Raw genomic sequence first — 22034 nt, forward strand, 5'->3', positions numbered from 1 at the left:
CTGGGTGGTGGTGGATAGATTCAGTAAACAGTCGCATTTTGTACCTTTTGCGGGACTGTCGAATGCTGAAACTCTTTCTAGGTTGTTTGTTGAGCACGTGGTGCGATTGCATGGTGTGCCTTTGAATGAGGTTTCATAGGGGGGTACAATTTGTGTCCAAATTCTGGAGGGCTTTTTGTAAAAGGTTAGTTATTACTCTGGCCTTCTCCTTGGCCTATCATCCGGAACCAATGGTCAGATGGAGAGGACCAATCAGTCTGTTGAACAAATTTTGAAGTGTCTTGCCACGTCCCAGCAGGAAGATTGGTGTTCTTTGTTACTAGTGGCTGAGTTTGCCTTTAATAATCGTATTAATCAGTCCAGGGGTATCTCTCCATTCTTTTGTAATTATGGCTTTCATCCTCATGTTGGTGAGTTTTCCAGGATGGAATTGGTATGTCCTAGAGCTGATTTGGCCATTCAGTGGCTAAGGGAGGTATGGAGGGAGGTCCAGAGGAACATTTGGGAAGCTCAGGGCAAACATAAACAGTTTGCGGATAAGCGACAATCTACAGGATCCATGTTCCTGGTTTGAGATAAGGTATGGTTGTCTATCAAGAACATTTGGCTGAAAGTTCCTTCCGCTAAGCTGGGTCACAGGTTTATAGGTCCTTATGAGGTTATTGAGGTTGTCAATCCAGTTGCCTTTCGTCTATGTCTACCTCCGGCGCTGCGGATCCCCAATATGTTCTATAAGTCCCTCCTGAAGTCATTCATACCTTCCTCTGATGGGTCTCCATCCCCTCAGCCTCCCATTTCTGTGGATGGGCAGATGGAGTATGAGGTGGAATGGATTGTGGATTTGCACATGGTCCGCAGTTCCCTGCAGTATTTGGTCCATTGGAGGGGCTACTGTTGTGAGTTCATTTTCTGGTCCACCAGTTGTGAGTTCTCCTGCCAGGCTCCCTCTGGTGGTAACAGGAGGTAGTGAGGCTGATTTAATCAGGAGAGATCTGCCACCTGATAATGAGGATGACGATTGGACCTCAGGCATCTCAGACTGGATATAAGACAGCCGATTCCCTATTCTGGTGCTGGTGATTCCTTCTGGCTTGTCAGGTCTTGGTTTTCAGCGCTGTTCCAGTCATCTAAAGCTAAGTTTTCTGCTAATGTTCACACTTGATTTTGTTGGTCTATTCAGTTTTTTTGTGTGGTCAGCCAGCCCCGGCTGGGGCTGTGCTGAATTTCCACTCTTATTTACCTGTATTTACCATTTTGCTTTTTGTCCCTTATTAGATTGGCCACTTTTTGCTTTGTCTCAGAATATTTCAGAGTGCTGATATAGTGGGAGAAGTCTAGTGACTTCAGGGTTAATTTTGCTATCAGAAGTGTTGGACATTATTTTTGTAGGGTTTTTTGCAGATTGCAGACATTGTCTTTCCTTTCCTGTCCTTTCTAGTTAGATTGGGCCCCATCGTTTGCTCAGCCTATTTTCCTGCCTGTGTTTGTGCTTTCATCTTGTTTCACCATCAATACATGTGTGGGGGCTGTCTTTCCTTTGGGGTCTGCTCTGGGGCAGTTAGTTTTCCCCTTTTCTTGCTTCAGGCTTATGTAGTTCTCCGGCTGTGATGAAGCGTCTAGGATCATCGTAGGTACGCTCCACGGCTGCTGCTAGTTGTGTGGTTAGGATCAGGGATCTGCAATCTGCATAGTTACCAACCTCTCTGGTTTTCTGTGACTTAGCTTTTTTTGTTTTTTTCTCCTCGGTGACCCATTCATAACAGAATCACCAGCCATACCGCAGATTCTAGGGTACACAAAAGCAGGAAAAAGTTGTTAAAAAAAAAAAAAAGAAAAAAAGTGTCAGAATTTTTTTTTTTAGTTTTTTCCTCTTTTTCCTAATGGAGATTAAGCAATTGTCTGATCGTGTGGAACAACTTGCTGCTGAAGTTCAGGGAATTTCCACCTACCTCATTCAGTCACATGCTGCTTAACCTAAGATCCCTACTCCTGATGTGTTTTCTGGGGATCGGTCTAAATTTCTGAATTTTAAGAATTGTAAATTATTTCTTGCCTTGAAACCTAACTCATCGGGGAGCTCTGTGCAGCAGGTTAAAATTGTCATCTCCTTGCTGCGCGGCGATCCCCAGGATTGGGCTTTTTCTCTGACACCTGAAAATCCTATTCTGACTAATGTGGATGCATTTTTTCAAGCCTTGGGGTTGTTGTATGATGAACCTAATGCTGTTGATCAAGCTGAGAGAACCCTGTTAGCATTAAGCCAGGGTCAAGTTTCTGCACAGTTATACTGTCAAAAATTCCGAAAGTGGGCGGTCCTTACTACATGGAATGATGGTGCATTGGCAGCTCTCTTTCGGAAGGGTTTATCAGAGACCGTAAAAGATGTTATGGTGGGATATCCTGTTCCCTCTGGTCTGGATGATTCTATATCATTAGCCATTCAAGTTGATCGGCGTTTACGTGAACGTAAAACTACACGGGAGGCGCTGCCACCTTTTGAACAAACGTCTGAACCTATGCAATGAGACGGGGTTTTGTCTAGGGCGCAACGTCAGGAGTTTAGAAGGCGTAATAAGCTGTGTTTTTTCTGTTGAGACGTCGCTCAAACTATTTCTGTCTGCCCTAAACGAGAGAAACGTTTTGCACACACATTTGCTGTGGGCAGTGTACAACCTAAGTTTCTTTTGGCAATTACACTGATCTGCTCCTTATCCACGTTTTCCATGAAGGCTTTTGTGGATTCAGGAGCAGCGTTGAATCTGATGGATTTGGACTTTGCTATACGTTGTGGTTTTTCCATGACGCCTCTGCGGACACCTATTCCTTTGAGGGGTATTGCTGCTACTCCTTTGGCGGAGAATAAACCTCAGTTTTGGACCCAGGTGACAATGCGAGTTGCCTCAGACCACCAAGAAAATTGTAAATTTTTGGTGCTGCATAATTTGCATGATACAATTGTTCTGGGTTTTCCTTGGTTGCAAACTCATAATCCAGTTTTGGATTGGAAATCTGGGTCTGTGGTGAGTTGGGGTTGTCAGTGTGTTCTTTGGGACGCTCCCGTGTTATGATTGAGTCACCGAGGAGGAAAAAACAAAACACAAGCTCAGCCCAGAAAATCAGAGAGGTTGGAAACTAGCGGATTGCAGACCCCTAATCCTATCACACAACTAGCAGTAGCCGTGGAGTGTTCCTACGGTGATCCTAGACACCTCGTCACAGCCGGAGATCTAAATAAGCCTAAAGAGAGAAAAGGGAAAAACTGACTGCCCCAGAGCAGACCCCAAAGCAATTGGCAGCCCCCAACATATAATGACGGTGAAGCAAGATGAAAACACTAACACAGATAGAAAGATAGGTTGAGCAAACGATGGGGCCGAAGCTAACTAAAAAGAACAGGACAGAAAAGCTGCTGTCTGCAATCCGAGATAACCCTGCTAAAAATATTACCAACACAACTGATAAGCAAAAAGGACCCTGAAGTCACTAGACTTCAAACCCTATATCAGCACTCAGAATATTCTGAAGGCAGAGCAAAAGAGAACACTGATCAAGGAATAAGAATCCAGCACACCCCCAGCCGGGGATGGCTGAACTCCAAAAAACAAGGTAAACAAAACCAAAACTAATAAGTTCAATAGCAGAGTAAAAACTTATCTTTGGGAAGAAGGAATCAGACTGGTCTCCAAGAATCCAGCAGAGAAATCACCAGCACCTCAGAAGGGCGTCGACTGACTTATATCCAGTCTGAAGTTCCTGTTACCCAGTCACAATCCACCAGATCAGGTGTTTGGTTTCTTTCGTCCAAATCAGCCTCACTACCTTCCTTCACCAGAAGAGGGAGATCCTCGGACACAAAAGGTGAATGAACAGATGAGCTCACAACACTCCTGTTTTCTCCACCTCTCCTCAGTCTCATGATATTCCTAATTATCTAGCCAATTTTTGTGATGTATTTAGTGAGAGCAAGTCTGCGTCTTTGCCTCCTCATAGGAGTTATGACTGTGCAATTGAGTTGATGCCTGGGTGTCAATTTCCCAAGGGTCGGCTTTTCAACTTATCAGTACCCGAACATGATGCTATGCGATCCTATATTAAGGAGTCGTTGGAGAAGGGTCATATTAGACCATCCTCGTCACCTTTAGGTGCTGTTTTTTTTGTGGCCAAGAAAGATGGTTCATTAAGACCGTGTATTGATTATCGTTCCCTTAACAAGATGACAGTTAAATATCAGTACCCGTTACCTCTGATGTCTGATTTATTCTCCAGAGTTAAGAGTGCCTGCTGGTTTACTAAGCTTGACCTCAGGGGGGCGTATAATCTTATTCGCATGAAGCACCGGGATGAATGGAAGACGGCGTTTAATACCCCGGAGGGACATTTTGAGTACCTGGTGATGCCTTTTGGGCTCACTAATGCCCCTTCTGTCTTCCAGTCCTTTATGAATGATATTTTCCGTGACTTTGTGGATAAGGTTTTGATCATCTATCTGGATGATATTTTGATCTTTTCTAGTGATTGGCATTCTCATGTGGAACACGTCCGGACTGTGTTCCGGATTTTGAGGGAGAATTCCCTGTTTGTTAAGGGATCGAAATGCCTCTTTGGTGTACAGAGGATTTCATTTTTGGGATTTATCTTGTCTCCATCGACTATTAAAAATAGACCTGGCCAAGGTACAGGCCATTTATGATTGGGTTCAGCCTACTTCTTTGAAGGCCCTCCAGAAGTTTTTGGGTTTTGCTAATTTCTATCGTAAATTTATAGGTAATTTTTCTGGTATTGTCAAACCACTGACTGATCTGACCAAGATGGGCGCTGATGTGCTGAATTGGTCTCCTGATGCTGTCTCAGCATTTCAGGAGCTTAAGCAGAGATTTACTTCAGCTCCAGTTTTACGGCAACCTGATGTCTCACTTCCATTTCAGGTGGAGGTAGATGCTTCTGAGATTGGTGCAGGAGCTGTTTTGTCCCAAAAAGACACTGTGACTTCTAAGATGAATCCCTGTGCCTTCTTTTCTCGAAAGTTCTCCCCATCTGAACGCAACTATGACGTGGGGAATCGGGAATTGTTGGCCATGAAATGGGCATTTGAGGAGTGGAGACATTGGTTGGAGGGAGCTAGACATCAAGTTGTGGTCCTCACCGATCACAAGAATTTGATTTATCTGGAGTCGGCCAAACGCTTGAATACTAGACAGGCTAGATGGGCCTTGTTTTTCACGCGTTTTAATTTTGTGGTCTCTTTTCTTCCGGGCACTTAGAATGTTAAGGCAGACGCCCTTTCTAGGAGTTTCTTTGCCGATTCCCTTAGTGTGACCGAGCCTACTACCATCCTAGGTGAGGGGGTAGTTCTTTCTGCCATTTCGCCCGTTTTGAGACGCGCCCTAGAGGAATTTCAGGAGGATAAACCTGAGCGTTGCCCTATGGGAAAATTGTATGTTCCTGACCAGTGGAGAAAGAGACTGATGTCTGAAATTCATTGCTCCGCATTGGCTGGTCATCCAGGTATTTTTGGTACCAGAGATTTGGTGAGTCGGTCTTTTTGGTGGCCTGCCTTATCTCGTGACGTCAGGAATTTTGTACATTCCTATGGGACTTGTTCTCGGTCTAAACCCTGTTCTCGTTCTAGTGGGTTGCTGATGCCCCTGCCGGTGCCCAAGAGGCCATGGACCCATATCTCAATGGATTTTATTTCTGATCTTCTTGTCTCTCAGAGGATGACTGTTATCTGGGTGATTTGTGATAGATTTTCGAAGATGGTCCATCTTGTACCACTCCCAAAGTTGCCATCTTCCTCTGAGTTGGTGCCCTTGTTTTTACAACAGGTGGTTCGGTTACATGGGATTCCTGAGAACATTGTGTCCGACAGAGGAGTCCAGTTTGTTTCCAGATTCTGGAAAGCATTTTGTTCCAATCTGGGAATTCAGTTATCCTTCTCCTCCGCGTTTCATCCCCAGACCAATGGACAGACTGAGAGAACAAACCAGACCTTGGAGTCTTATTTGAGATGTTTTATATCTGCTGATCAGGATGATTGGGTCTCATTTTTGCCCTTGGCCGAATTCGCACTGAACAATAGAGCTAGTTCTGCCACTTTGATGTCACCCTTTTTCTGTAATTTTGGGTTTCATCCTCGATTCTCTTCAGGGCAAGTGGAATCTTCGTCCTGCCCAGGTGTGGACACTGTGGTTGAGAGAATGCAGCAGATATGGGACCAAGTGGTGGATAAGTTGTCACTTTCTCAGGAAAAGGCCCAGCGATTTTCCAACCTGCATAGGACCATTGGTCCCCGGTTTAAAGTGGGTGATATGGTTTGGTTGTCATCTAAGAATATTCCTATGAAGGTTGCATCTCCAAAATTTAAGCCAAGATTTATTGGACCTTATAAGATTTTGGAGATTCTTAATCCTGTTTCTTTTCGATTGGCTCTTCCAGTTACGTTCAAGATCCATAACGTATTTCAGAAATCTCTGTTGAAGTGGTTTGTTGAGCCAGTGGTGCCTATGGCAGCACCTCCTGACCCTGCGTTGGTTGAAGGCAATGTGGAATATGAGGTAGAGAAAATATTGGATTCTCGTTTGGTTAGACGGAGACTTCAGTATTTGGTCAAATGGAAGGGTTATGGCCAGGAGGACAATTCTTGGGTCTCTGCCTCTGAAATTCATGCCAATAGATTGGTTCGTGCTTTTCACCGGGCCCATCCTGATCGGCCTGGTGGCGTGGATGAGGGTTCGGTGACCCCTCCTCAAGGGGGGGTACAGTTGTGAGTTCATTTTCTGGTCCACCAGTTGTGAGTTCTCCTGCCAGGCTCCCTCTGGTGGTAACAGGAGGTAGTGAGGCTGATTTAATCAGTAGAGATCTGCCACCTGATGAGGATGACGATTGGACCTCAGGAAACTCAGACTGGATTTAAGACAGCCGACTCCCTATTCTGGTGCTGGTGATTCCTTCTGGCTTGTCAGGTCTTGGTTTTCAGCGCTGTTCCAGTCATCTAAAACTAAGTTTTTCTGCTAATGTTCACACTTGATTTTGTTGGTCTATTCAATTTTTTTGTGTGGTCAGCCAGCCCCGGCTGGGGCTGTGCTGAATTTCCACTCTTATTTACCTATATTTACCATTTTGATTTTTGTTCCTTACTAGATTGGCCTCTTTTTGCTCTGTCTCAGAATATTTCAGAGTGCTGATATAGTGGGAGAAGTCTAGTGACTTCAGGGTAAATTTTGCTATCAGAAGTGTTGGACATTATTTTTGTAGGGTTTTTTGCAGATTGCAGACAGTGTCTTTCCTTTCCTGTCCTTTCTAGTTAGTTTGGGCCCCATCGTTTGCTCAGCCTATTTTCCTGCCTGTGTTTGTGCTTTCATCTTGTTTCACCGTCAATACATGTGTGGGCCGCCGCTCCCCACAGGCCCCGCTGTCCACCCCCGTCCTCCAAAGCTCCCGCTCACCGGAGCCGCTCTGCGCCTCTCCTCAGAGCTCCCGGGGGGTCCCGACACCAGCAGGAACCAAGCGCTGCCACGTCCTGTGCTCAATGCAGGCGGTAAGTGCAGGATATTTTGAGGAGTAATGGGAGCTCCCACAGCGTGCGTCCTTCTCTCACCGCTGCATAGCCACGCCCCAGTGTCTCACATTTGGCCATCTCTGATGTCTTCCACGTGTCCCTTCTCAAACCTGTTCACATGGCCCGGTTCTCCGAGTCATCTGCCAGCTCATCAGACTTGTCTTCGTATGAGTTTGAGGTTAACGCCATTGTGGGACACAGGATTGTTCGTGGCAAAAAATTTTATTTGGTGGACTGGAAGGGTCATGGTCCAGAGGCCCGGACCTGGGAGCCAGTAGAGAACATCCACGCTCCGCTCCTGATTGCAGCCTTTGAGCATGGCGAGGCTCAGGGGGGGACCCTAGGGGGGTAATGTTAGGCGTTGGGTTCCTGCAGCTGCACAGCAGGAATCCAGAGCCATGCAGTCAGCGGTCTCCCATTCCCCTCCAACCACTCAGGAGCCTGCACAGCAATCTCGGCAATCCAGACACCCTGCTCAGACCGGTTCTCTGGGTCTGGTTGTTGCTGCCAGCTCTGGACCAGTAATAGTAGCGCAGCCTGCTCTGCAGCAAGCCACTCCAGAGGCTGTCATCTCGCCGCGCTACTGGGCATGCTCACGAGACGATCTCCCAGTGGAGATCGGGAGTCACGTGCTCAGGTCCTTCTCCTGATCTGATTGGTCCATCTCAGAGATCTGGAAGGTCCCGGAAGCGCACGGCTATAAAAGGCCCACATGGCGGCTCGGCCATGCGCTAGGATAGACTCTATTTGCTATCTGTGTGAATGATGATGAATGCATGTTACTGCGAATGACTCATTAAGATCCCCTCCCTCTGATATTACGTGTGTGGATATCCGACAGTGCGCCCCCTCTTGGACATTGTCATGTGGCGGCTGAGTCAGTCAGCAGCACTTATTGGCGTCTGCGGTAGCGACGCCGCACGCACGGTAGGTCTAGACGGACATTGATCCTGAGTCTTGGGCCTAGTCCTGTGACCGTATACCGTGTGTGCACACCGCTGAGACCTGTGAGGTCAACATGCTCGGCATTTATGTTTATAACTTAGGCGTCTCTGTGAGGGTAACAGAGCTCGCCAGCGCACATCGGGTGACGTATAACCCGCGTGTGCTATACCGCCATATAGCACGTCTGCCATTATATTGCAGCAGTTTAACAGCTCTGCCGTCCCTAACACTTATCTGCTTCCGACCGTTGCTGGTTCTCTGGTTTGTTTCTAACCACGTGTATTGCTGTGACCTCTGGTACTTCGTTCCTCTCTGTTGCTGACCCAGCTTTTCTGACCACTCTTCCGCCATCTAGTGTCTCCTGCCTGCTGCTCTGTGGTTTCACTGTGAGTGTACCTGTTTTTCCTTTACCCCCACCCCTGGTGGAGGTGGTGTGCTACTGCCCTGCATCAAGCATTACACTGGAGTTCACGAGACAGGTGCTGCTCCTAGCAGCTAGCAGGGTGTAACTGATTGTAGTTACCTGTCCTACAGTCTCCTTCCCCAGTAATGGCTGATAACAGGGAGTAAAAGATTGTAGTCTCCTGTCCTACAGTCTCCTTCCCCAGTAATGGCTGATAACAGGGAGTAAAAGATTGTAGTCTCCTGTCCTACAGTCTCCTCCCCCAGTAATGGCTGATACCAGGGAGTAATAGATTGTGGTCTCCTGTCCTACAGTCTCCTCCCCCAGTAATGGCTGATAACAGGGAGTAATAGATTGTGGTCTCCTGTCTTACAGTCACCTCCCCCCAGTAATGGCTGATAACAGGGAGTAATAGATTGTAGTCTCCTGTCCTACAGTCGCCTCCCCCAGTAATGGCTGATAACAGGGAGTAATAGATTGTAGTCTCCTGTCCTACTGTCACCTCCCCCAGTAATGGCTGATACCAGGGAGTAATAGATTGTAGTCTCTTGTCCTACTATCACCTCCCCCAGTAATGGCTGATAACAGGGAGTAATAGATTGTAGTCTCCTGTCCTACTATCACCTCCCCCAGTAATGGCTGGTAACAGAGAGTAAAAGATTGTAGTAAGTGACAGTCCAAGCACAGACGCTCAGTGCAAAATGGCGGTCAGACATTTCCATACATCTCCCTCCTGCTTGTTTTTCCACAATCTCCGCCCCCTCTTCTTTAATTGACAACTCTGGCTTCATAGATCAGAGTAGGGTGGCGATAGATGTAAAACAAGCAGGTGAGAGATGTATGGAAATGTCTGGCAGCCATGTTGCCCCGAGCACCTGTACTGGGTGTGAACAGTTGCTCTGTGCTGACAGACGCCCTTTAAAGAAGGGCTTCATATACTAACTGTCCTCTGTCTGTCATGTTTAGGATGCCCCCAGAATCACTGAGAAGGACGTGTACTCAATGGCTTTACAAGTGGCTAGCGGTCTGGTAAGTGACTGAACAGAGGACAATCGCAGGACACAGAAATGGACAGGATTAAGGGGAAGGAGAACAGAGGAGTATGTTGAAGATGGTGGACAGAGGGGTCTAGAGTAGGATGAGGAAAAGGTTAGAGGGGTCTGAAGGAGATGGAGAAAGGAGTCTGGAGTAGGATGAGCAAAAGGTTAGAGGGGTCTGGAGGAGGAGAAGGAAAGCACGGTCTGAAGTAGGATGAGCAAAGGGTTGAAGGGGTCTGGAGGAGAAGGAGAGAGGAGCAAAAGGTTAGAGGGGTCTGGAGGTACTTAAGGAGAGAGGGGTCTGGAGTAGGATGAGCAAAAGATTAGAGGTATCTGAAGGAGAAGAAGAGAGGGGTATGTAGTAGGATGAGCAAACGGTTAGAGGTGTCTGTAGTAAGATGAACAAAAGGTTAGAGGATCTAGAGGAGGAGAAGGAGAGAGGGTCTGGAGTAGGATGAGCAAAAGTTTAGGGGGGTCTGAAGTAGGATGAGCAAAAGGTTGGAGGGGTCTGGAGGAGAAGGAAAGAGGGGTCTGGAGTAGGATGAGCAAAAGGTTGGAGGGGTGTGGAGGAGAAGGATAGAGGGGTCTAGAGTAGGATGAGCAAAAGGTTAGAGGGATCTGAAGGAGGTGAAGGAGAGAGGGGTCTGGAGTAGGATGAGAAAACTGTCAGAGGCATCTGGATGAGGAGAGAGGGGTCTGGAGGAGGAGAAGGAGAGAAGGGTCTGGAGGAGGAGAAGGAAAGAGCGGTCTGGAGGAAAAAAAGAGGGGTCTGGAGGAGAAGGAAAGAGATGTCTGGAGGAGGAGAAGGAAAGGGGTCTGGAGGAGGAGGAGAGAGGGGTCTGTAGGAGGAGAGTGGTCTGGAGGAGGAGGAAAAGGACAGGTGTGTGAAGGATTTGCCAGGGAGTTTGCGATCTGACAAGTGTATGTGCCTCCTCGTTGTCTGTCTTCCCTTGTCTCACTGATGCTCCTATGTATTGAGGGTCAGGGGTCTTGGGGAATGTGTGGCATATATTACAGACATTGCCTACATGTACACCTCTCTGTCCCCCCAGGAATATCTGTCGGGGACCCATGATCTAGTCCATGGCTATGTGGCCGCGTGTAACCTCCTTCTCCATGAAGATCTCAGCGTCCAGATCTGTGGTCTGGGTCTGGCTGCCATACAGTACAGGAGTGGGTCCGTCCCTGTGCGGAGAGCTGCCCAGGTGCCTCTGAAGTGGCAGTCACCAGAAAGACTGAAGGGTGCGGACATTACCGAGAAGAGCGACGTGTGAGTGACCCTCGATAGTGCCCGGAGTTTGGAGGGACATCAGAGTGACCCCCTATACTGCGAGAAGTTTGGAGGGATGTGTGAGTGACCCCTGATAGTGGGCGGATTCTTGGGAGACTTTTGAATGACCCTCAATAATCGGCGGAGTCTGGGGAGGATGTGTGAGTGACCCCGATATTGGGCGGAGTCTGGGGGATGTGTGAGTGACCGCCGATAGTGGGTGGAGTTTGGGAGGACATTTCAGTGACCCCTGATATTGACTGGAGTCTGGGGACAACATGTGCGTGACAGTGGGTGGAGGCTGGGAGGACGTTTGAGTGACCGCCGATAGTGGGCAGAGTCTGGGGGATGTGTGAGTGACCGCCGATAGTGGGCGGAGTCTGGGGGACGTGTGCGTGACCCCTGATAGTGGGCAGAGTCTGGGGAGACTTGTGAATGACCCTCAATAATGGGCGGGGTCTGGGGAGGATGTGTGAGTGACCGCCGATAGTGGGCAGAGTCTGGGGGATGTGTGAGTGACCGCCGATAGTGGGCGGAGTCTGGGGGATGTGTGAGTGACCGCCGATAGTTGGCGGAGTCTGGGGAGATGTTTGTGACCGCCGATAGTGGGCAGAGTCTCGGGGATGTGTGAGTGACCGCTGATAATGGGCAGATTCTGGGGAGATGTGTGTGACCGCCGATAGTGGGCGGAGTCTGGGGAGATGTGTTTGACCGCTGATAGTGGGCAGAGTCTGTGGAGATGTGTGTGACCGCCGATAGTGGGCAGAGTCTGGGGAGATGTGTGTGACCGCCGATAGTGGGCGGAGTCTGGCGAGATGTGTGTGACCGCCGATAATGGGCAGAGTCTGGGGGATGTGTGACTGCCGATAGTGGGCAGAGTCTGGGGAGATGTGTGTGACTGCCGATAGTGGGCAGAGTCTGGGGGATGTGTGAGTGACCGCCGATAGTGGGCGGAGTCTGGGGGATGTGCGAGTGACCGCCGATAGTGGGCAGAGTCTGGGGAGATGTGTGAATGACCGCAAATACTGCGCAGAGTTTGGGGGGACATGTAAGTCACCACCAATAATGACTGGAGTCTGGGGCAGGGCTGCCACTGGGAATTTTGAGGCCCCTTACTCGCAAAATTTTCGTGGCCCCCTTGAGATTCCACCCCAGCCCCGCCTTCACCCCTCGAACTGTCCTCAGGCCCACCGCTCTCTCTTGGAAAAACTCCAGTTCTCACCAATCACACATTAACAGTTCCCATCACCAGATCATACATATAACCAGCATCCTTTGTTTTGGCCAAAAGATTTTTTTAAGCTGCCACCACGACTTGGTAGACTCTTTGGGCCGGGCCCTACTCTACTCCAACCTATTAAACATTTGTTAAAATATGCAATACAATTTAGGTATATTTTTAAAATGACCAATAATATCACACACAAGGGACAAATACCACCGTACCATGACCAGACCACATATTAAAACCACAGTGACCGAATAATATCACATACAAGGGACAAATACCGCCACACCATGACCAGACCACATATTACCACCACTTTGTGACTGAATACTACAATACTGATCAGTAATAAAAAACACAATACTAATATCACTATATGTGCCATTATACACAGGAGATCTGTACTTAATATGCAGTGTCAGTGTAAAGGTAATACAGTGATCACTGGTGACATTGTACACAGAGGCTCTGTATATAGTATACAGTGTATAGTATCAGTGTATAGGTAACACACTGACTCACCAGTGACGCCTCTAGGTGAAGTCTTTCATCTTCATCCAGCATAGATCGACGTCACTTCTTCCAGCCAGGGCTCATCTCTGCAGGAAATAACAGTTATCTAGAGCACAGCTTGCAGAACACATTACTTATTTTTTTCCCAACTTCTACACTACACCAAATGAAGAAAAATGGCAACATAATATCACTCTGCACAGTAACAGGATTGCCTCCCCATTTAAAACAGTATGCTCAAAAAATAAAATAAATACATCACTGCAGTAATAATATCCCTTAAATAGCCCCTATAGTAATAATATTCCCTATCCTGGCCCTCGTGTGTTTCATTCCTGGCTCCAGCCATATGTTCTCCCATCCTGCCCTCATGAATGTCCATTCTGCCCCATATGATCTCCCCATCCTACCCCATCTGTCCCATGTTCCTGCCACAACTCTCCCATGATCCTGCCCCATTTGTCCCATGATCCAGCACCATGAACCTGCACCATATGTCTCCATCCTGACCCATGTCTCTAATCCTGCCCCATGTCTCCAATCCTGCCCCCTGTGTCTCCATTCTGTCCCATGTCTCCATTCTGCCCCCTGTGTCTACAATCATGCCCCATGTCTCCATTCTGCCCCCGTGTCTCCATTCTGCCTCTGTGTCTCCATTCTGCCCCCCGTGTCTCCAATCCTTCCCCCTGTGCCTCCAATCCTGCTCCGTGTCTCCAATCCTGCCCCCTGTCTCCATTCTGCCCCTGTGTCTCCATTCTGCCCCCTGTGTTAGGGTTGCGGATCACACTAAATATAAAATATAAGGAGGTGCGATTGCAACCCGGGGTCCACAGTGCAGAGATGGTAAACTGCTGCTCAGTAATGGAGGGATGCAACTAAACACCGGCGGGTAACCACTGACCTAGTGTGTACTGGAGCGAACTCTGTTACTTCACAGAGTTCGCTGGCACAAATGCTGGAGCCTGTTAACTCCACAGGACTCGACAAATGGAGCGCTAGTGCAGAGTCTCAGGACTCTGCCCCCAGGACACAGGGATAGAGTCCCTCTCGACTCACTAGCGTGCGGCAGCGCAACTGCGTGGCCAGGAAAACAGATATAATTACAAACAAGCGTGCAAATGTGCACAGTGCCGCTCAGGCCGATGCCGCCAATCGCCCCAGGTTGGACCAGATAAGAGCTAGTGCAAAGTCTCAAGACTCTGCCCCCAGGACACAGGGATAGAGTCCCTCTCGACTCACTAGCGTGCGGGAGCGCAACTGCATTGCCAGGAAAACAGATATAATTACAAACAAGCGTGCAAGTGTGCACAGTGCCGCTCAGGCGGATGCCGCCAATCGCCCCTGGTTGGACCAGAAAAGCGCACAGGTTGTGCATGGCGCTGCACAGGTGGCTGTCACTTGCCGCGGTACGATAGTGCCCTACAGGGGGCGACACCATCGGACGCTAGTGTGTGCTGAGAACTAGGAGCACAGTGGCATGAGCACAGCCACCCGTTGGCGCTGACTCTAACTCTGAATCCCTAACACAAACACAACCAGAGGGAGGGAATCTTAATGAGTCAGTCATAAAATACTGTACATGCATCCATCATCATACACACATATAACAATTAGAGTATATATGTGCACATGGCGGAGCAGCCATGCAAACCTTTTATAGCAGTGTCCTTCCGGGACCTTCTTGATGGTCCAATCGGAACAGGAACGGGACCTGAGCATGTGACCCCTGAGCTCCAATGGGAGGTTGAGCCACGGGCATGCTCAGTGGAGCAAAAAAGGGACTTAGTCCCAGGAGCTGCTCACCGCTGGCTAGTGAAGGCTGCTATAGCTGAACCAGGGATGGCAGCAGCAGCCAACCTGACAGCACTAGCTTGAGCAAGGCATCGGGAACGTCTTTGCTGAGCAGACTCCTCTGTGGCTGGGACTGAATGGGAGACTGCAATCATGCCCCCCGTGTCTCCAATCATTCCCCCTGTGTCTCCAATCCTGCCCCCTGTGTCTCCAGTCTGGCCCACTGTGTTTCCAATCCTGCCCCGTGTCTCCAATCATGCCCCGTGTCTCCATTCTGCCCCATGTCTCCAATCATGCCCCCTGTGTCTCCATTCTGCCCCATGTCTCTAATCATGCCCCCTGTCTCCATTCTGCCGGCTTGCCGCTTTCAAGAAAAAAAAACCTTTCTCCTTACCTGGTCACACTCCTGCGGCGAGCGATCTTCTCTCCAGGCTGAAAGCGCGCACTCGCCTGCGAATGACGATGACGAAAAGTGTTTGTGGCCTTCAGTATGTGGGGCGCACTATCCAAACCATGCATGCCCGCTTAAATAAGCAGAGCCAAAATATCCGTAATGGTTTCTTACTACACAATTTATCAAAACACTTTTCTTTAGCACACCAGAAGGACCCAAGATTTTTAAGTCTCTTAATTATTGATCATAAACCAGATAATGTCCCTGATCGCTATAGGAGTTTAATTAACAGAGAAGGCTATTGGATATTTAAATTCGGCACACTGGCTCCAGAGGGATTGAACCTCACCATAGGAAATGTAGCCAAATAATCTGAAGGTAATTTAGTGTTTGTTCTTTTTTATCATATTACATTATATATTTATTATCATATTACATAATTTATATTTTTAGTCCTATGTTTTTATACTCTGCTTTTTTTGCTCTTTTATTCTTGTCATAATTATATTCAATCCTATTATGTATAATGTTAAATCTAATTTTATACTCAATTGATTGTGATTGTTAATTGTTTCCTTTGTTTTTAAATATCCTCTTCCTTCCCCTGATTATCATGCCACCTTATGAAGATGGCGACTTGCCGTTGAAACGCGTTGGTGAATAAAGGCTATTACCCTTTTATATCTTTTCCCTCTGCTCCTTCCAGACTACATTTGCATTTTGTTTTTATACCCCATCCCTCTATGAGGGTACATGGCTGGAGCTGCAGACGGACAGGCCACTTTTAATTCCTCCCTTCCAGGACTTAACATCACTTAACTGGCAGGACCTTATCCTCAGCACTCCATCAAGACCGTGTTTTGCACCTTGTTTTCTGACCCATCATAGTGGTCAGTGTCTGGGTGGATGTGTGAATTATTACTGCCGATAGTGGGCGGAGTCTGGGTGGATGTGTGAATTATTACTGCCGATAGTGGGCGGAGTCTGGGTGGATGTGTGAATTATTACCGCCGATAGTGGGCGCAGTCTGGGTGGATGTGTGAATTATTACCGCCGATAGTGGGCGCAGTCTGGGTGGATGTGTGAATTATTACCGCCGATAGTGGGCACAGTCTGGGTGGATGTGTGAATTATTACTGCCGATAGTGGGCGGAGTCTGGGTGGATGTGTGAATTATTACCGCCGATAGTGGGCGCAGTCTGGGTGGATGTGTGAATTATTACCGCCGATAGTGGTTGGAGTCTGGGGACGTGTGAGTGACCTTCGATAGAGGGCGGAGTATTGGGGGATGTGTAAGTGACCGCTGATAGTGACTGGAGTCTGGGGAGAATGTGTGACTGACCACTGCTAGTGGGCGAACGCTGAGGACGTGTGAGTGACCCGACAGTGGGCGGAATTTGGGGGGATGTCTGAGTGACCCCTGATACTGGGCGGAGTCTGGGGGATGTGTGAGTGACCCCGATAATGGGTGGAGTCAGGGGGATGTGTACGTGACCCGCGATAGTGGACGGAGTTTTGGGAGGACATGTGAGTGACCACTGATAGTGGGCGGAGTCTGGGGGATGTGTGAGTGACCCCCGATAGTGGGGGATGCCTGAGTGACCGCTGACAGTGGGCGGAGTCAAGGGGATGTGTACATGACCCATGATGGTGGACGGAGGATATGTGAGTGACTGGAGTCTGGGAAGAACCTGTGAGTGGGCGGAATTTGGAGGGACGTCTGAGTGACCCCTAATACTGGGCGGAGTCTGGGGGATGTGTAAGTGACCCCCGATAGTGGGCGGAGTCTTGGGAGGACATGTGAGTGACCAATGAAAGTGACCGGAGTTTGGGGAGAACATGTGAGTGACCCCTGATAGTGGGCGGAGTCTGGGGAAGTCATGTGAGTGACCCCTGATAGTGGTCGAAGTCTGGGGGAATGTGTGAATGACCCCCGGTAGTGGGCGGAGGCTGGGGGATGTGTGAGTGACTCCCGAGAGTGGGTGGAGTCTGGGGGGACATATGAGTGACCCCTGATAATGGGCAGAGTCTAGAGGGCATGTGAGTGACCCCAGATAGTGGGTGGGTCCTTGAGCGGATAACTGATGATGGGCATGGCCTGAGGTGGGTAATCAGTGATTGGCGTTCTGCAGTGATGTCACAGTCTCTTTTTTTTCTCTTCCAGGTGGTCATTTGGCATTTTGCTATATGAGCTGGTGACAATGGGTGAGCGCTTAGAGAAGTATGTGACCCCCCCAAGTACCTCCTTGTACAGTGTAGATGAGTACAGACTGTTGCTCCCTGTTATCAGTCATTTCAGGCTGGCGTGGGTGATATGAACCCTAGAAACAACCCTGCCCCCATGATCATTACTACATCATATCTCCAGTGCTGGTAAGCAATATTTTATGACTGATATCTTCCCTGATACAAGCTCTGAAATGCTATAAGGCTGCAGGAGCTACCATAAAATGCAGCACGGAGCCTGACGCGTCCGTACTCCGGGGTAAGGTCCTCGCTTCTCAGTATTGATTATTGGATGAGAAGGGCCACACGTGACAGGACTTGGACAGCCCTAGACATCACCCCAAGTCTGCCTGATGGCCACCACCCAACAGTGCCCGACCAGATCTTGGCGCACACCCAGCCGAGCTCAGTCCTGTGTTCATCATGCTTTATAGGGGAGCCTATTCCAATTAATTTCTTTAGTAGCCCTGGGTATGTTGGGGTTGTAGTTTGACAATAGATGGATAGCTACTGCATAGTTACAGAGTACTAGAGAGTCATCCACCTACAGCGCAGGAGTCTCCAAGTGTCTTACCGCAGGGTTTGTCTGTATCATGGGCACATTCTGTGCTTCCCCTTTTAGAAAGACTCCCGAGTACTGGAGCCACAGGAGCAGAATCTTTCTATACTTGGAAGAACGATCATTTATACACAGCCTCAACACTTGAATAACACCCATGGACAGTAGGGTCATACTGCTCCCAGAGGCCACAGCCGGAGCCATTTGTCCCAGTGTAGGAACTCTAACCCTATCATATCGATAACTCCAACAAGTGACCGGCTTACCCTGCTGAGCCCAGTTTCTGATCATATGGTCTTCAATCACCCTCCTTTGTTTTCCACAGGGTCGCCACCGTACCCAGATCTGGAACCTTCCCAGCTGCCCTCAAAACTAAAGAAGAATTTCAGAATGGAGCGTCCAACGCTGTGTGGACCCCAACTGTAAGTGTGGACAGGTGTGGTGCCCTGGCCCATGAATGTCATAGTCTTCTTACCCCCACCATATTCATGATAGGTTATAGATAACATTTCTGTATCTGAGAGTATAGAGGTCCCATACAGTCAGTCCGATCCTGGAGGAACCCATGTGCTTCATTTTCTGGGGTTACTGAATGCAAGGGGGGATCAGTTATAGAATGTTACAGGAGAAATTCTGAGAACTGGCAACCTTTTTTCATACAATGAGCGGGAGCAAAGGGATGTGCCAACTCTGTGATCTTTTCCTAGTATAATGACCATGAGCATCGCCTCAGTGTTCTCCTATAACCATGATCGGTAGAGGAGGGAAGTGTTGCCTTTGTGGTCCCCTCTAACCAGGATCAGAAGAGGAGGAGAATGTCTGCTCTGTGGTCTTCTGTAACAATGATCAGGAGAGGAGGGGAACATCGCCTCTGTAGTTTCCTGTAGCCATGATCAGGAGAGGAGGGGATCGTCTCCACTGGGGTCTCCTGTATCCATGGTCGGGAGAGAAGGTGAGCGTTGCCTCTATGGTCTCCTGTAGCCATGATCAGGAGGGGAACGAAGCGTCTCTGTTGTCTTTGTAACCATGATCTGAAGAGCAGAAGAGCGTCTCCTCAGGTGGTCTCCTGTGACTATGATCGGGAGAGGGAAGCGTCACCTCAGTGGTTCCTTATAACAATGATCGGGAGAGGAGGGAAGCATCTGCTTTGTGATCTCCTGTAACTAAGATCGAGAGAGAAGGGGAGCATCACTTCAGTGGTCTCCTGTAACCATGATCAGGAGAGGAGGGCAGTGTCGCTTCAGTGGTCTTCTGTAAACATGATCGGGAAAGGAGCGAAGCATCTGCTCTGTGATCTCCTGTAACTATGATCGGGGGAGGAGGGGAGCATCACCTCAGTGGTCTCCTGTTACCATGATCAGGAAAGGAGGAGAGCGTCGCCTCAGTGGTCTTCTGTAAACATGATCAGGAGAGGAGGGAAGCATGTGATCTATGATCTCCTGTAACTATGATCAGGAGAAAAGGAGAGCATTGCCTCAGTGGTCCCCTGTAACAATGATCGGGAAGGGAGGGGATTTTTGCCTCAGTGGTCTCCTGTTATGATGATCGGGAGAGGAGAGGAGTGTCTCCTTTGTGGTCTCTTGTAACTATGATCTGGAGAGAAGTGGATTGTTGCGTGTTTGGTCTACTCTAGCAATGACCGAGAGAGGAGGGAAGTGTCTTTGGTTCCCTGTATCGATGACTGGGAGAAAAGGGGAGAATCACCCCTGTTGTTCTCTGTAACTATGATCGAGAGGAGAAACGGTCTCCTCAGTGGTGACAATGATTGGGAGAGGACGGGGGTGTCACCTCTGTGGTCCTCTGCAACTATAATCGGGAGATGAGGGGATTTTTGTCTCAGTGGTCTCCTGTAACTATGATTGGAAGTGGAGCGTCTGCTCTGTAGTCTCCTGTTATAATGATAAGGAGAGAAGGGGAGCGTCTGCACTGTGGTCCCCTGTAACTATAGTCAGGAGAGGATGGGAGCGTCGCCTCTATGATCTTCTGTATCCATGATCAGGAGAAGAGCGGAGCTTCGGCTCTGTGGTCTCCTGTAACCATAAGATGAAGAGGAGGGGAGCGTCGCCTCTTTCATCCACTGTAACTGTGACTGGGAGAAAAGGGGAGCATTGCCTCTGTTGTCTCCTGTGACTATGATTGAGAGAGGAGAAATTGTCGCCTCAGTGGTTTCCTGTAACTATGATTGGAAGAGGTGTAGGTACGTGTGCTGACTGGGGGGTGGTCCCTTTTTCGCTGCAAACAGACTGGAGGCAGAAACCGATGTGCATTCAACAGGTACTCTTTATTGGCCGCCTTCCCGACGACCACAGCAACACAACAGCAGCACGACAGCTTCTACGCACAGGCCAGGGTACCTTCCACCTTCTCTTCCCTCTAAAATGACGTCCCTCGCGGTTCTTTCACTGTGGCTGCCATTAGGCCCACGGCCACAGCGCTTCCCCTGTCCGAGTCCGCCGGCGGGTACCCCCGGGCTTTCTCTGTCCTGCGGCTCTCCTGTCAGGGCCACCCCCTGACTGTTTCTCCTTCCAGTCCCTCCCTGAGTTCTTCCTCTCTGTCTCTTCCTCCTACAGTCTCCTGCTCTGCTGAACTCCTCCTGTACTGGCTTCCTTCTGGAACTCTAGCTGCCTACTTATTCCCCTCCCCGGGAATTCCCCTATAGAGCTCCTGTAACTTCGCCCACCATGACTATGCGGTTTCCTAGCCTTAAGCTGCTCTTAAGCCCTTTCCTCACTACTCTCTGCCTCCATCTTGTGGCCAAACTTTAGTACTGCACCGTCTCCTTCTGCTGTTCTTGGTCTCCCCCTAGTGGTCAAAACCCAGTACTTTACCATCCTCCACTTTCTCTAGCTGTCTCCCCACATACATCTGACCAGTACTACAAAGGAAGGTGACCTGGCCCATGGTAACTGCCCCATATATAGCACTGCTCCCGAGGTAATGGGGGAGGATGGGTAGGTAGTAACCGTAGCTGAGCAGGCTGATGGAACTGTGGTATTCCCCGGGGAGACGGCCTATATAGCCGCTGTCACTCACAGTCAGAGTGCCCAGAATGCAGGTAATGTCCTGTCTTCTGGACCCTCCTCAGTCAGAGGGATGACTGAACCAGAGACAGACCCAGAGCAGGTCCCAGAGGGTCGCCGTGAGGAAGGGACTTTAACGTCACTTCTGGCTGCCTCCAGCCAGGAGTTTCAGGACACTCTGCACTCTGATGCTAGCCTGGAGACCCTGAGAAACCTCGCCAAGAAGCCCACCTCTGAGATTGATAAGGAAAGGGTATTCTGGGAACAAAGGAGATTGTACCGGGAGACAGTTCCTGTAAACCCCAACAGGAGTGGTTAAGAGAGAGACAGCTGGTCGTACCCTACCAATTTAGGGGTGTGTTGTTACGGATTGCCCATGAGATTCCAATCGCTGGACACTTGGGGATCAGCAAAACTAAGGCCCGGCTGTCTCAGCACTTCTATTGGCCCAAAATGGCGACAGACGTAACCAACTACTGCCTCTCTTGTATCACATGTCAAAGAGTGGGAAAGTCAGGACCTGCTCCCAAAGCTCCCCTGATTTCTTTGCTTGTGATAGAGGAGCCTTTCCAGAGGATTGCTGTGGACATTGAGGGACCACTGGCCATACCCAGCAGCTCTAGAAAGTGTTACATCCTTACTGTGGTAGACTATGCTACCCGGTATCTAGAGGCAGTGGCTCTGTCCTCAACTAGGGTGGATAAGGTGGTGGATGCCCTGTTGGCTATCTTTTCCCGAGTAGGATTTCCCAAGGAGATGCTTACTGACTAGGGGCCTCAGTTTATCTCGCCTAATGTAGGCTCTCTGTAAGAAAATGCAGGTGTGGCATCTGGTATTGAGCGCGTATCATCCCCAAACCAATGGTTTGTGTAAGCGCTTCAACAGTACCCTCAAACATGCTAAAAATGCTGGTTGAGACCCAGGGACGCGACTGGGAGTAGTACCTCCTACACCTGCTAGTTGCTTACAGAGAGGTTCCGCAGACCTCGACGGGGTTATACACCTTCGAGCTCCTGTCTGGCAGGCGAGTCTGGGGACCCCTTGGATTGGTAAGGGAATCCTGGGTAGAAGAGCCGACCCTTTAGAAGTG

At 49.1% G+C, this 22034-nt stretch overlaps 1 protein-coding gene across 2 annotated transcripts in view; it reads left to right on the forward strand.

Moving 5' to 3' along the window:
• The window catches only part of LOC141085082 (tyrosine-protein kinase STYK1-like), an 82422-nt gene that overhangs the window by 56825 nt on the left and 3563 nt on the right, over positions 1-22034 (forward strand). Inside the window, exons 6-9 of one of the 2 annotated variants that reach the window (XR_012231209.1) lie at positions 9873-9935; positions 10996-11213; positions 17304-17512; positions 18250-18297. Coding sequence is in view for 1 of the 2 variants with exons in the window: in XM_073570124.1 (XP_073426225.1) it covers positions 9873-9935; positions 10996-11213; positions 17304-17344; positions 18250-18346 (419 nt within the window). In the remaining variant the exon portion in view is untranslated. Of the gene's footprint in view, positions 1-9872; positions 9936-10995; positions 11214-17303; positions 17513-18249; positions 18347-22034 lie in introns of those variants that run through there. The other variant, XM_073570124.1, reaches the window with a different exon arrangement.

The sequence above is a fragment of the Dendrobates tinctorius genome, unplaced genomic scaffold (assembly GCF_039654945.1).
Source record: "Dendrobates tinctorius isolate UK_male_01 unplaced genomic scaffold, ASM3965494v1 ptg000028l, whole genome shotgun sequence".
In the NCBI taxonomy this organism is placed as follows: Eukaryota; Metazoa; Chordata; class Amphibia; order Anura; family Dendrobatidae; genus Dendrobates; species Dendrobates tinctorius.